This window comes from Hyaena hyaena, unplaced genomic scaffold, assembly GCF_003009895.1.
Source record: "Hyaena hyaena isolate Hyena2069 unplaced genomic scaffold, ASM300989v1 scaffold_425, whole genome shotgun sequence".
Lineage (NCBI taxonomy): Eukaryota > Metazoa > Chordata > Mammalia > Carnivora > Hyaenidae > Hyaena > Hyaena hyaena.
The window spans coordinates 874,943-891,183 of record NW_024081052.1 but is presented as its reverse complement, the minus strand read 5'-3'; the positions used below and the strand labels follow the sequence as shown (position 1 = coordinate 891,183).

At 37.2% G+C, this 16,241-nt stretch overlaps 1 protein-coding gene across 1 annotated transcript in view; it reads left to right on the top strand.

Annotated features, from left to right (window-relative positions):
- The window catches only part of MEIKIN (meiotic kinetochore factor), a 100,676-nt gene extending 85,296 nt beyond the window's left edge, over positions 1-15,380 (top strand). The window contains exons 13-14 of the mRNA XM_039252566.1: positions 3,374-3,497; positions 15,217-15,380. Coding sequence (XP_039108497.1) covers positions 3,374-3,497; positions 15,217-15,248 — 156 coding nt within the window. The 3' untranslated portion in view covers positions 15,249-15,380. The remainder of the gene's footprint in view (positions 1-3,373; positions 3,498-15,216) is intronic.
- Positions 15,381-16,241: the final 861 nt, after the last annotated feature.

Genomic DNA, 16,241 nt, shown 5'->3' with positions numbered 1-16,241 from the left:
TATTGCTGGGTCATAAGGGAGTTCTATTGTTAGTTTCCTGAGGAACCTCCACACTGTTTTCCAGAGGGGCTGTACCAGTTTCCATTCCCACCAACAGTGTAGGAGGGTGCCCGTTTCTCCACATCCTCGCCAGCATCTAGAGTTCTCTGATTGGAAGAGCATGAGACTCTTGATCTCAAAAATATCAGACTACAATGGTGGGTTTTTCCATTTCTCCTTTCATTTCTATCCTTTTTTGTTTTATATATTTTGAAGCTCTGCTACTAGGTGTGTAAACAGTTAGGATTGTTGAGGATTGTTATATTTTCTTGATGAATTCACCCGCTGTCATTATGAAGGAACTTCTTTATTCCTGGTAATATTCTTTGCACAGAAATCTCCTTTTTCTGATAGCACTACAGGTATTCTAGGTTTCTTTAGACTGTTGTTAATGTGGTATATATTTTTGTATCTTTTTACTTTTTCTAAAAATTTAAAAAAATTTTTTTTTAAAAGTTTTAGGTTTATAGCAAAATTGAGAAAGAGAGATACATAGTTTTCTTATATACCCAGTATTTCAATATGTGCATAGCTCCCATCATTATCAATATAATTCACCAAGTGGTACTTTTTTTTTCAACCAAGAATGAACCTACATTGGTACATTATAATCACCCAAAGTCCATAGTTTAACTCCGGGCCCATTCTTGGTATTGTGTGTTCTCTGGGTTTGAACAAAGGTTTACTGTTGTCAGTATTTTAGATATTGGCCATTCTAATAGGTATGTAGTAGTATCTCACTGTTGTTTTTATTTGCCCTCCTTGATTAAGAAATGTCATGTGGAGCATCATTTAATATGCTTATTTGCCATCTGTATATCTTTAGTGAACTGTCTGGTAAGGCCTTTGGCCTGGTTTTTAATTGTGTGTGTGTGTGTTGTGTGTGTGTTTACTGCTGACATTTAAAGAGTCCTTTGTAAGAGTTATGACCCCTTGGAGTAGCCTTCCTCAACCATGCCAGATAGTTTATGCTAACAATGTGATTTATGGTAAATGCCTGTTTTTGATTCCTGAGGCTTTGGGCTACCTCTATATCAGTTTGACCTATGGGATACTGGGGTCTGAGTCAAGGCTGACATGGCTTCTGATGTTGGCAACACTTTGCACTTGGGAAAGTTAAACACTATCCATGTGACTTAACTAGGAGGGGACAACTGGAAGCTTATCATCCTGTTTTGAGCTCTGTGTACTTTTTCTCCTGGACTCTCCCATGTACCTTTTCCCTTTGTGGATTTTAATTTGTATTCTGTTGTGTAATAAACCATAACTGTGAGTATACCAGCTTTTCTGAATCTTGTGAGTCCTTTTGGCAAATCATTAAGCCTGACATGGTCTTGGGGACTGATATATCTTTTCTTTCTGGATTTTTAAAGTTCTCCTTATTGTGTGTATGCTCTAATTTCACTGGAATGTATACTTAAAGAGATTAGTATTGTATTTGCTCTTGTTTCTTTATATTCTAATGTTGCTTGGAATCTTAGGCTTCCTGAATGTGTGTACTAATATCTTTCATCAGTTTGGGAAATTTCTCAGCTATTATCTGTTTTATATTCTCTGGAATGGTAATTAGCATAAGTTAGGCATCTTTCTATCCTCCATATCTTTCAAAGTCTATTTAATATTTTTTACTGATTTGTTGGGGCACCTGGGTGTTTCAGTCAGTTAAGCATCCAACTCTTGATTTTGGTTTAGGTCACGATCTCATGGTTTGTGGATTCAAGCCCTGTGTTGGGCTCTGCAGTGAGTGTGCAGGGCCTGCTTGGGATATTCATTCTTACTTTCTCTCTCTCTCAAAAATAAACCAACATTTAAAAAGTTAAAAAAATACTTTTCATTTATTTGTTATATTCTGGGTAATTTAATCAATAATTCTTCAGTTGTGTCTATTTTGCTGCTTAAGGCTTCCATTGGATTTTGTATTGCAACAACTTTATTTTTCATTTCAAGACATTCTAGTTGTTTCTTTGTCAAATCTACATTTCACTCCAGATAATCTCTAGTTGCTTGCTCATCCATGAAATTTCAGTTGTTAATTATTTAATAATTTAGTACATTGTTATTCTATTCTGAGTTGGCAATTCTGGTATCTGCTGTTCTAGGGACTTAACTCCCTAGAGTTTGATACTGTACAGTCTTAAACATGGTAGCTTGATTTGTCATGAGTTTGGTACTTCATTTATTATTGTTATAATATAATTAGAGGATAAGGTGAAATATATTTTGTCCGTTATTTCTGCTTGGAACTATTCTGAGCTGAGTCTTGAAGAACAGGTTTGCTACTAGCCCTGATCATTTATTTCCTTGATCTTAGTTGATAAAAATCCTAAGAGCCTAAAATGAGATCACATCCTCCTAAGAGGATATATATCTGTGTCTACTACAAAAGCTATAGCTAGGGTTGAGTATCAATCTAGGACCGCTTTAGTCCCCTCAAAGATTTTGGCTTAGTGCCAGAATCTCAAATTCAGCAATCCCTTCTTCCTGCTGGCCCATCAAAGTCCTTGTCTCAGCCAGTCACCATGCCCTGGGGGCATGGCATATGTTGATTGGCTAGGCTGGGTCCTACAGCCACCTTGGTGCCCAGAAGTACTATCAGTTTCACTTGAGCCATAAGGAAAGGGTGGTGTACAGCCTAGGAGAATGAGTAGATTCTTCCAAGAAAACTCTGGTACCGTTTAGTATCAGAAGAATGGAAAAGATGCTAGGCAGGAAAATAGCAGATGTCCACCACAGAGGATGATATGAATTTTACAGTAGAAGATGTTTCTGTATCAGCTTTATTTAAAATGGGAGGAGCCCTTGATAAATACATATCTCTATTTCTGAGTTCTAAGAAGTAAGATATGTCTGTCATTTTAAACTAGAGCCTGTCTTGTCTGTTTGATGGGCAGTTGTCAAAATCCATTTAGTTGAGAAATCAAGGAAATCTAATGTTTGGCTCAGAATTAAATTAAATTTGTGTTTTAATTCAGTAAATTGTATAAACTTGCTCTCACACTTAGGAGTGCTTGAATATTAACTCTGTCATTCTCTCTGTGCCCTTAAATAAGTTATCCAAATTATTTGAATGGAGGTTTCCTCATTTTACAAGTAGTGCAATTGCTGGATTGTAGAGTTAATATAATCTTCCCTGTCGGCTTCTGGTGATTATTAAATAAGCAAATGTTTTCAAACCAATTCATTAGTGTCTGGAGTGGAGTAAGCATTTCATAAATGTTTCCTATCATTAATATGTATGAAATAGGGTGTTGAGAATATTTGCCTTTGAAATAAAACAACATACAAATATAGTACCTGGAAAAATTATGCATTATCTGGTTTTTTTCTTTTTCAGTTTCCTTCAAATAAATCAGAAATATGTTGTATTATTAGAGCAACACCAGGAACGAGGCAAGTAAAAAGTAAAGGTATTATTGTAAAGAAGAAGAAATATTCTCCACCTAAAGAAATTCCCCAAGGTACAATAGTGTGAATGCAGTGTCTACTTTTTGGGTGATATAAAACATTCTTTCATGGTAAATTCCTTATGTGCACAGAAAGTCCACTTATAAATTGTATTCTAAGAGCTCTTCTACAAAATGAAAATGGTAACATTATAAAAAGTTTGGTTAGGTGTCAGAACTTGACTAAAATAACTTTTAAGGGTTCTTGGGTGGCTCAGGTTAAGCGTCCAACTTCGGCTCAGGTCATGATCTCACAGTCCATGGGTTCGAGTCCCGCGTCGGGCTCTGTGCTGACAGCTCAGAGCCTGGATCCTGCTTCAGATTCTTTGTTTCCCTCTCTCTCTACCCTTCCCCCACTCACACCCTGTCTCTCTTTCTCTCAAAAAATAAAATAAAGACATAAAATAAATTAAAAAAAATAATTTTTAAATGTCAAATACTTAATGTTTTGAAAAATTAGCTTATGCCACTGATTTAAATGTATTTATCTAGGATACTATTCTTATAACTATTTGAAATTTAGTGTTGATGGGTTTCACTTTTATTTATTTTTTAAATTTAAATCCAAGTTAGTTAACATATAGTGTAACAATGATTTAAGGAAGAGAATTAGTGATTCATCACTTACATATAACACCCAGTGCTCCTCACAACAAGTGCCCTTCTTAATGTCCATCACCTATTTAAGCCCATTCCCCACCAAAACTCTACCAGTAATGCTCAGTTTGTTCTCTTTGTTTAAGAGCCTCTTCTGGTTTGCCTCCCTCTTTGTCTTTATCTTAGTTTTGCTTCCCTTCCTCTATGTTCATCTGTTTTGTTTCCTAAATTCCACATATTAGTGAAATGGTATGTTATTTGTCTTTCTCTGACTGACATTTTTTTTAGCGTAATACACTCTAGTTCCATCTGTGCTGTTGCAAATGACAAGATTTCATTCTTTTTGGTCGCTGAGTAGTATTCTACTGTATATATATACCACATCTTCTTTATCTGTTCATCAGTCAATGGACATTTATGACCTTTCCATACTTTGGCTATTGTCTATAGTGCTACTATAAACATTGGGGTGCCTCTGCCCCTTCAAATCAACATTTTTGTATCCTTTGGATAAATATCTAGTAGTGCAATTGCTGTATTGTAGGGTTTTTCTATTCTTAATTTTTTTAAGGAACTCCATACTGTTTTCCACAGTGGTTGAACCAGTTTGCATTCCCACCAGCAGTGCAAAAGGGTTCCTCTTGCTCCATGTTCTCCACATCGCCAATATCTGTTGTTGCCTGACTTGTTAATTTTAGCCATTCTGACAGGTGTCAGATAATGCGGGATCTCATTGTGGTTTTGATTTGTGGTATCAGATAATGCAGTATCTTATTGTGGTTTTTATTTGTATTTCCTTGATAATGAATGATGTTAAGCATCTTTTCATGTGTTTGTTAGCCATCTGGATGTCTTCTTTGGAAAAGTGTCTATTCATGTCTTCTGCCCATTTCTTCCCTGGATTATTTGTTTTTTGGGTGTTGAGTTTGAAAAGTTCTTTATAGTTTGGATACTAACCCTTTAACTGATATGTCATTGGCACATATCTTCTCCCATTATGTTGTTTACCTTTTAGTTTTGCTGATTGTTTCTTTTGCTGTGTAGAAGCTTCTTATGTTGATGAGGATTCAATAGTTCACTTTTGCTTTTTATTTCCCTTGCCTTTGGCAACATGTCTAGTAAGAAGTTGCTCAGTGGAGGTCAGAGAGGTTGCTGCCTGTTTTCCCCTCTAGGATTTTTATGGTTTCCTTTCTCACACTTAGGTGTTTCATCCATTTTGAATGTATTTTTGTGTATGGTGTAAGAAAGTGGCCCAGCTTCATTCTTCTGCATGTTGCTGTCCAGTTTTCCCAATACCATTTGCTGAAGAGACCATCTTTGTTCCATTGGATATTCTTTCCTGTTTTGTTGAAGATTAGTTTGCCATATGTTTGTGGATCTATTTCTGGGCTCTCTATTCTGTTCCACTGATCTATGTGTTTGCTTTTGTGCCTGTACCATACTATCTTGATGATTACAGCTTTGTAATACAGCTTGAAATCCGGAATTGTGACACCTCCTGCTTTGGATTTCTTTTTCAGCATTGCTTTGGCTATTTGTGGTCTTTTCTGATTCCATATAAATTTTAGAATTGTTTGTTCTAGCTCTGTGAAGAATGCTGGTCTAATTTTTATAAGGGTTGCATTGAATATGTAGATTGCTTTGGGTAGTGCTGACATTTTGACAGTGTTTGTTCTTCCAATCAATGAGCATGGAATGTTTTTCCATTTTTTTGTGTCTTCTTCAGTTTTTTTCATAAGCTTTCTATAGTTTTCAGATAGACTTTTCACCCCTTTGGTTAGGCTTATTCCTAGTTGTTTTATGGTTTTTAGTGCAGTTATAAATAGGATTGATTACTTGATTTCTCTTTCTGTTGTTTCATTGTTGGTTTATTCCAATGCAACCAAATTCTGTACATTAATTTTATATCCTGTGATTTTGCTGAATTCATGGATCAGTTCTAGCAATTTTTTGGTGGTATCTTTTGGATTTTCCACATAGAATATCATGTCATCAGTGAAGAGTGAATGTTTGACTTCCTCCTTGCTGATTTTATTTATGCCTTTTATTTCTTTGTGCCGTCTGATTGCTGAGGCTAGGACTTTCAACGCTATGTTGAATAACTGGTGAGAGTGGACATCCCTCTTGTTTTTCTGACCTTAGGAGGAAAGCTCTTAGTTTTTCCCCAGTGAGGATGATATTAACTGTGGGTCTTTCATATATGGCTTTTATGATCTTGAGGTATATTCCTTTTATCCCTACTTTCTTGAGGGGTTTTGTGAAGAAAAAATGTTGTGTTTTGTCAAATGCTTTTTCTGTATCTATTGAGGGATCATGTGGTTCTTATCCTTTCTTTTATTAATGTGATGTATTACATTGATTGATTTGTGGGTATTGAACCAGCCCTACATCCCAGGGAATAAATCCCACTTGATCATGGTGAATAATTCTTTTAATATATTGTTGAATCTGGTTTGCTAGTAGGGTTTCCCTTTTAGTAGCATTCTTTCTGAAAGTATTTTTCATGTATTTTTACATTCAGCTAGCATTGGTTGAGCACTTCCTCTGTGAAAGGCACTGAGCTAAGGATTTATTATATCTCATTTATTTCTCACTATGGCTTTGTAATAGGCAAGTGTGTATTATTATTTTTGTTTTAGATGTAAAGAATATGGAACTTAAAATAGTATGCATTTTGTCCAAGATTTTACTGCTAATGGGTAGTAAAGAGAAATTCAGTCTCTCAAGGTTTTTTAAACTTTTTACGTTTTGCTGTACTTTCCTGACTATATATATCAGACAGAATGTCTGATTAGTCATTGGAGCCTGGGAACCTTTTATGAGTAAGCAGGCAATGAAGCAATTGAAATTCAATAGATTATGTACAATTTCAGTCCAACTAAACTGTCTGCTTTTGATCCTTGTCCCCATTTCTGCCACAGAGCCTGTTCTGAGCACTCCCTAAGTCCACAGAGGTCTTTTTCTTTTTTTCAATTCAGTGCTACTCATTTGACACTTAGTAATATATTACTACCTCACATAATTCACAATCCCGACCTTTCATATTCTTCAGGTTGTGAAGTTTTCAAAGACAGAGACCTCATAATAGATTTTTTTCTAACTCCATCTCTGATGAGATTAGCCTGGTGGTAGGGAATAATAGATGCCGTATCAGTCAGGTTTTCCCCAAAGAAGCAGAACTAGTCGGTTGTAAGTACACACAAAGACATATATGTATGCAGATACATGTAAGGAGTGGTATCTCAAGGAACTGACTTATGCAGTTGTAGAGTCTGGCTGAAAACCACAGGGCAGGCTGGAAACTCTGGGGGCAGGAACTGATGATGCAGTCCTTAGGAGAGGAGGAATTTCTTCTTTCTTAGGGAAACCTTGGTTTTGCTCTTAAGGCCTTTCAGTTGATTGGTGAGGCCCAAGTATCAAGGATAATCTCCTAAAACCTGTTATAATAAATATTAACCTTATCTACAAATTATCTTTACAGCAACAGCAAGATTATTATTTAATTTAATTGGGTAATATAGCCAAACCAAGTTGACACATACAACTAACCATCACAGTCTATTTCATGTCAAGTATGTAGTCACACACATCTCCTTAAACCATATTTAATCTGTAAATAAAGGCAGTAACAAAGTCATACTTCTGTCTAACTTAATGTACCTCTCCTACATACAACCCCAAACGTGCTAATTCCTTTCCCAGAAGAGGATCCAAAATCCTTGGGGGTTGTTTACTCTTCTTGATACCCTGTAACTCAAGTACTGTGATATAAAATTAACTATTTATTATTAAGACATTTTATGTTAGATGATTTGGGAATAAAAGAGAGAGGAAAACAAAGAAACTCGCTAAAACTAGTCATGTGGGCATAACTGGTATTTATAACTACCTTTGTCTTCTATCCATTTCATATTTTTTTCCCTCAGGAGGCACCCCAGCTGGTCATAGTTCTTAAACTAGTAGGGTGATACAAATCTCATTTAAGTAGGGTCTGGGCCATTAGTCCTGCTTGGATTGTGTTGTAATTTTCCATTGATCTTAATCACAAGACATGGTAAAACTAAGAGATGCCATAAGGAATCTCTTGTATTCTGGACATACTCTTTCTTGCCTCCATTGTGGAGGAAATGTCACCTTGGTAGTCAGGATCAGCTGACCCAGCCAGCACAGTAATTCCCTTCTTTGTCTGTTAATTCAGAGGCCCGAGAAGCCCAAAGCAGCCAAGTGACAGCCTTAACTTACAGTTCAATGGATTCATTGTTGTATATGTTGTTGGAAGCATCCCTCTCTTTGGAACTAATGCCTCTAGGACAGCAGAGCATAAAGTCATGGGAACAGGAAGCAAAAAATTTTGCTAGTGGGTTGCAAGGGGTTATATTGAGTGATCCCAGTTGCACCTCCATTTCTTGATTCTTGCACCTTTGAATCCTGGTAGTTGGGGAGAAATAGAACCATATATTTGATACTGATTCAGAGCATATACAACATTCTGGAGAACCTTGTCCCAGCCCTGCAAGATATTGCTGCCTAACTGGTGCTCTAAGTCTTCAAAAGGCCATTCCACTATTCTGTCAAGTCAGCTACTTCAAGATTGTGGGGAACATGGAAAGAGCAGTGAATTCCATGAACTTGGGCCTTTTGCCACATTTCTTTTGCTGTGAAGTGAGTTCCTTGATGAGAAGCAATGCTCTTTGGGATACCATGATGGTGGATAAAGTATTTTCCAAGTCCATGGATGGTTGTTTTGGCAGAAGCATTTCATGCAAGAAAGGCAAATCCATATTCAAAGTAAGTGTCTATTCCAGTAAGAGTAAAATGCTGTCCCTTTCATGATGAAAGTGGTACAAGGTAATCAACCTGCCACCTGGTAGCTGGCTGATCACTCCAGGGAATAGTGCCATATTGGGGATTAGGTATTGGTCTCTCCTGCTAACAAATTGAATACTCATCAGTGGCTATAGCTAGGTTGGCTTCACTGAGTTGCTGAGCCCATACATAACCACCATCTTTGCCACCATGGCTATTTTGTTCATTAGTTTATCAGATGGTGATAGAGGTGGCTGAGGAAAAAGGCTAACAGGTTATCTACAGAATGGATCTTATTATCTACTTGATTATTAAAGCCTTTGTCATGAGAGAAATGGAAATTAAACAACAATGAGATGCCACTACAATACCTATTAGAATGGTCAGAATCTGGAACAAGGACAACAGGGAAATGTCGGTGCTAAAAACAAATAAACTACCAAGTCATGAAAACACTTGGAGAATCTCAAATGCATACTTGTGAAAGAAGCCAGTCTGAAAAGTCTACATACTGTATGTTTCCAATGTGTGATATTCTGAAAAAGGCAAAACTGTGGAGATAGCAAAGAGATCAATGGTTGCTGGGGGTTGGAAGGAGAGGGATGACTAGACAGAACACAGAAGAGCTTTAGCACAGTGATAATACACTCTGTGGTACCATAGTGGTGGATAGGTCATTATATATTTGTCTAGACCCATAGAATATACAACACCAAGAATAAACCATAATGTAAACTATGTGAAAAAAAATAAAGTCTTTGTCTGCTGAGATCATCCTTTGATGAATATTCACAGGGGACACAGATATCTTCACATTTTTTACCCATTCAGAGAAGTCTGTCTATATGCTTCTTCTCTAAATTTCCTTGTCATCAACTTTCCAGTCATGTCCCTTCCAAGTCTCTAATTATCCAGCCAAACTATAGGCCACAATCCATGATTCAGTATGTAACCACATATCTGGCCATTTCTCCTTTTACCAAAGGAAACGTTGAGATATATTTCTTGAAGTTCTTTCTGACCACTGGGAGGATATACCTTCAGCAATTTTCTTCAAGGATGCCCCAGAAAGGAGCTTTCAGGTTGTGCCTGCATATTTGTAAACTAAGACAGAGGACAGAGGTGTTTTTTTTCCCTCAGTCAGCAGATCATAGAGAGAATTCTTCATGATGCCAATAGTGCAGGCTGGGAGAGAGAAAATAGTGTAGCAATAGTGGGGACCATGGGCATTTGGGCTCCTTCCTTACCTAATTGTGCCTTTTGGGCTTGAGCTCAATTTCATATATGCCATGTCTATTTGATAGTGTGTGCTGCTCTGCACAGCCAACTTTATGGCTTTGTGCATCAGACTATGTATAATTCATGATGGGCAGCTTAGCTCTCTTTGTAACTTGGTGATCCATGATTAAGTATTCAGTCTCTACTAAGGCCCAGTAGCAGACCAAAAGATATTTGCCAAAAAAAATAGTAGTTTTTCAAAGAAGATGCCAGAGATGTGCTCCAAAATCCTAAGGACTTATGCTGTGATTCATCTATGGGATCCAAAAAAATATGTATATCTTTCACTGACATTTCATGCACCACTGGATCTGCTAGATCTTTTGGTACAAGTGGCAGAGCATCTTGCACAGTAGCCTGAACCTGTTGTAGAACCTTCTTTTATTCTAAGGCTTCCTCAAAACCAGTATCCTTTAGGCACTTGGCAAGTGGGTTGAAGTAGTACACTCAGATGAGCAGTCTGTTGACTCCAGAATCTAAAAAGGCCCAGTAGGAGGAGCCAGATGCAACAACTTGCCATTTATCTTAGGTGGTATATTTCTTGTATCACTAGGCCCCTAGAAATTTCACTGTGGTGAAAAGAGACCCTGCATGTCCATTTCCCTGGACCATGGAGTCCCAACATTTCCACTTTCAACAGTATATCCAACTATAATGTGTATATATGTTCATCAAAAGATGTACGCTAGAATGTTCATAACAGCACTTGAATAATAGCCCCAAAAAGAAAATAATCCAAGTGCCTGCCAGCAGTAGAATGGATCAGTAAACTGTGTTACATTCATTTGCAGTGGGAGTGCTGTGTAGCAGTGAGCATCAACAATGTGCAGTTACGTGCAACAATACTGATCACATAAGGAGCCAGACACAGTAGAGTACATTTAATATTACTTATATTTAGTACAAAGCTAAGCAAAACTAAACTATGATGAAAATCACTATAGCAGATGTCCTAGTTAGGAAGGGACTATTAACTAGAAAGCACTATGAGAGAAAATTCTAGTGTGCTGGTAGTGTTCTATTTCATTATCTGAATGCTGGTTACATAGGTATGATAAGTTTGTGTAAACCCATCAAGCTTTATAGTACATATATGTATACATTTTGAGGGTGTAACAATAAAAAGTTAAAAAATAAAAATAAAGTCATCTGGGTGGCTTAGTTGATTAAGCATCCTACTCTTGATTTTGGCTCAAGTCATGGTTTCATGCTTCATGAATTCAAGCCCCACTATCAGTGTGGAGCCTGCTTGGGATTTGGGATTCTCTCTGCCTGTCTGTCTCTCCCAATAAATAAATAACTCTTTAAAAAATTTTAATAAAATAAAAATAGAGAAACTTCTTTTAATTTTATGGCTGTTCATATTAGTCTATGATATCAGATAATATCACAATTCTAGGTTTAAGTATGCAACAAATCAAAACTAACATGTGTCTGGGAAGTTCTTCCAAGTGTTTAGACTGAAATTTTTAGTTTGATTTAGGGAGACCCCTTGATGTATGTTGAACCAATTATGCCACATCCTGGCTTCTTTCTAGGCTCTCACCTCATTTGGCAGCCTCTTCATTTAAGTAATTCCCTTTCAACTTCTGGCCACTTGTGTCTGCCTTTCCTTTAGTAAAAATAGCAAAGCCCCAAGCTAACTAGTGATTGTGATATTTTAAACATGTTACGGCCTATTTTTAGTTGTGGCATTTAACGTTTTAGCTAGTTTGGCAGTTATCTAATCAGGACTGCAGTATGAAGGTTACTTTTGATAGTCTAGGACCCCTGCTCATCATGATGCTTGATCATTAATAACGCTGATTAGAGGGGAAAAAAGTGGTGAAAATGAAGAATCCAAAAGAGATGTGATAGAGGAGGTGGTATGGGTAAGTAGAAGTTTGAGAATGGTGACAACCATATGAAAGAGCCCTTCAAACACATCCAGTCCAAGTTGTCTTGATGTGTGGTCCTCTCACCACCTACACCAGAATTACTACAGACCTGGAAAATTACATTCTCTAGAGATATGGCATAGAAATCCACAATTTGAAGAACTAACTTTCAACGTGATTCCAAATTAGCACTAAAATTTGAGAGCCATTTAATGATCTAGTCTATTTTGTTTATTTTATGTATAATAAAAATGACCTGGCCAGATGAATAGGTGACTTGTCCATATTCACACAGATAATTAATGTCAGAATTAGAATTAGAACTTAGCTTTCTTGGTTTTTAGTAGTTTGGGTAGCTGTCAAATAAGATACATGGGGTAGAGTAGATAGGGTTCTGAGTTTCACAGCTCATCTATACAGAACAGTTTTGCTTCTCTTTGTTTTATACTTTGGGCTTCTGTATTATATTTAAACAGAGACTTTTTTTCTTATTGATTCAATGTCAAAAAAGATGAAGGTCTGCAGTTAATTCGTTCATTCATTCAATAAGTTCATAGACTCTGAATGTCACATGTTAGATGAAGTTAGTGGTTGGTAATATTGAGATAAAAACATAGTTGTCTTTATGCAATTTGCAGCCTCATAAAGGAAGTCAGATAGGTAAAACAAGTCCAATAGGTGCTTTTACATATGGAGAACTGTGTTGAGATACATAAGGAGATGCTTTGAAGGATGATCTGAAGCCCTCAGATGCATTCTGAGTATAGGCTTTCTAGGCAGAGGCACCAGCATAAATAGAGGCACAGAGGCTTTTTTTTTTTTTTTTTACAAATTTTTTAAGTGTTTTATTTATTTCTGAGAGAGAGAGAAAGACAGCGTAAGAGCAGGGGAGGGTCAGAGAGAGAGAGATACAGAATCTGAAACAGGTTCCAGGCTCTGAGCTAGCTGTCAGCACAGAGCCCAACACAGGGCTCAAACCCACAAACTCTGAGATCATGACCTGAGCTGAAGTCGGATGCTTAACTGACTGAGCCACCCAGGCGCCCTGCACAGAGGATTAAAGTATCATCAGGTAGTTAATGAACTGAAAGAAGTTACATTCGGCTGGAGTAGAGATCAGACTCAGAACTGAGACTCTGAGTCTTGAGTAGTGATCAGAGGACAGATTGTGAAGAGCCTCCTATGCCACATTGACTTTTGACTATCCTGATCAAATTGCTTTTTAATTAGTTCATTTTGGTTAGAAGTGTGGGAATGACTTGTAAAGACGTGAGCTTATAAACAGAAAGAATAGGCAGGAGTTTTTCAAAAGCTCCAAAGAACAAAGTTAGGAAAATAAGGATCTGAGCCAGTGTATCACAAAGTGTGGTGCTTGGATCATCTAGGTAATTTACAAATAATGCAGATCCCCAGGTAATTGGTTCAGCAATCTGGTTCAGTACTTCTGGAGTTCACAAACCAGTCTAAACTAAACATATCTATTGGTATAATTGATGGGGCTTAGTGATTAGGTACCGGTACAAGGTGGTGAGAGAAAATGACAGTTAGAGAATGACTCCCAGGTCTCCAGTATTGTAAAGTTTCAGAAATGATGTGTTCTAGGTGAAGTCAGGCCTTTGATATACGTATGAAGCCTCAATAGGGGTAGGGATAATTGGGTGGGTTGATTAGTCAGTCGGGAAGTTCCTCCAGGTTAATGGAATAGATTACTGTGGCCCAGTTTTCAAAGTGTTTAATAAATGGGCAGAGTACCTGAGGTCAGTAAAGACAACAAAAGGGACTAAAGGGTAGAAAAGGCAGTGCTTCCCAAATTTTAATGTATTTGTGAATTGCTTGAAAGTCTTATTAAGTTGGAGATTTTGATTCAGTAGATCTGGAATGGAGCCCAGGATTCTACATTTCTAATAAACTCCTACATGATGATGAAATTGCTGGTTCATGGACCATAGTTTGAACAGCAAAGATAAAGGTGGCTGGTGTTCAAATTTACCTGCATATCAGACTTTCCTGAATATGAGTCTCTTGTCTAAATATTCTAATCTGATTGGTATGAAGTATTGCCTGGATATCAGGACTTTTAAAAGCTAAGGTAATTCTAAGGTGTAACAAAGTTTGAGAATCATTGATTAAGGCCAGAGGTGACATATGTCATAGTATGAAAGTGGCAATGGGAATAGGTAAAGCTGGCTCCACTCAGGATCTCCTGGTACAAGATGTAGGGACGAAGATCCCAGAATCCTGTATTGGGAATAGCCTGGGTTTAGCTATAGCATAGAGGAGTAGAATACAAAGGAAGGGTGGGTAGGAACATGTGAAGATCTTCTTCCTGGGTGGTGGCTGAGGAGGACAGGGATAAGAAGTACAACTGAATTGACTCCTCCAGGTTACATGGCTAGAATTGGAGGCCTTGTGATGGCTACTGACAGCCATCTTTGCTGGGCTTCCCACTGGAATGTCTTCATCTGTCTCCAGAGTGGTAACCTCAACATATCCAGGAAGGAGTGGGCCAACTATTCCTCTTTTTATTTTTTATTTTTATTTTTTATTATTTTTTTAATGTTTGTTTATTTTTGAGAGACAGAGTGTGAGCAGGAAAGGAGCAGAGTGAGAGAGAAACACAGAATCTGAAGCAGGCTCTAGGCTCTGAGCTGTCAGCACAGAGCCTGATGCGGGGTTCAAACCTACAAACTGTGAGATCATAACCTGAGCTAAAGTCGGATGTTTAACCAACTGAGCCACCCAGGCAACCCCTTTATTTTTTTTTTAATTTTTAAAAAAATTTTAATGGCCTTTGGATTTGTTTAATAAGGGACAGGGTGAGGGGCACCTGGGTGGCTTAGTCGGTTAAGCGTCCGACTTTTCGCCTGGGTCATGATCTTGCGGTTCGTGGGTTCGAGCCCCACGTCGGGCTCTGTGCTGACTGCCAGCTCAGAGCCTGGAGCCTGTTTCAGCCTGTGACTCCCTCTTTCTCTGACCCTCCCCTGCTCATGCTGTCTTTCTCTCTCTCTCTCCTAGAAATAAATTAAAAAAAAAAATTAAAAAAAAAAAAGGGACAGGGTGAAACTTGGTGGGTTGGGTGTCAAGAGCTCATGTCCCCATGAACTTGGTTATTAATATTTATTGGTCACCTTCTTGTGATATATATGAAATAATCTATTATTATGTTTTTTCTCCAGATATTATAATAAAAACAAGTGGCAAGATGTAGCAGCTGTGGCTGAGTTTTCACCACTTTGAAGATATGCATGAATGTGGAGCCAAAGTCCATAAATCAGAATGTCTGCCTGAAATTATATGTAATTCAAAAATCAAAATTCTCTAATTATTTATAATATATCCTGGTGTTGAAATTCTACCAAGTTTCTAATAATTTACTTTTAATCAGTAAGGAAACATTCTTCTAAAGTTTCTTAAATATGTGTATTTGTATTGTAAAATAAGAACAAATATCTTAAAAGACTGTACACTAGATACTACAACTATTTATAAAAAGCCAAGTACCAGAATACTATGTAACTTCCTTTGTTTTTTCCCCAAAGTTTATCCTCTGTATGGATTAAAAGTTGTAAAGTTGTTGAAGCACTAAAAATGAAAATGCTTATATTACAAGCTATTTTTAACAGAACTTAATTGAAACCACATGAGTGAGAGACCTAATTCCAGGTCTGACTGAAAGAAACTCTATACTCAAGTTTGCTGAAGCAGGGAATGTATAATAGGTACAATCAATCATACACTAAGTATTTGATATGTTTCCTCATCCTCAAACCTTTAGCTAATACTATCTGTAGGATTTTGTGTGTTCGTGTGTGTGTGATATTACTTGTTGTGGCGTCTCTACACTGCCCTTCCTAAAAAGCAGCAGCCCTGTAGTCAGTGACCATAATATAGCTGTTTAACTGTTGGTGAAATTGTAACTCTTGATGGTTTATTAACGTTATACATAAAAGTAAATAAGAGTCACATTTTCAAAGCTGCTTCAATAAGAAAGAAAATTCTAAAATGAATGAATGAAAGAATGAATGCTACACAAGATAGCAGCATTCATTTTTTTAAGGCATTTTATTTTATTTTATTATTTACTTATTTATTTATTTATTTATTTTTACAAATAGTTTGTTGTCAAATTAGTTTCCACATAACACTCAGTGCTCATCCCCGCAAGTGTCCTCCTCCATGCCCATCCCCCCTCCCCCCCACA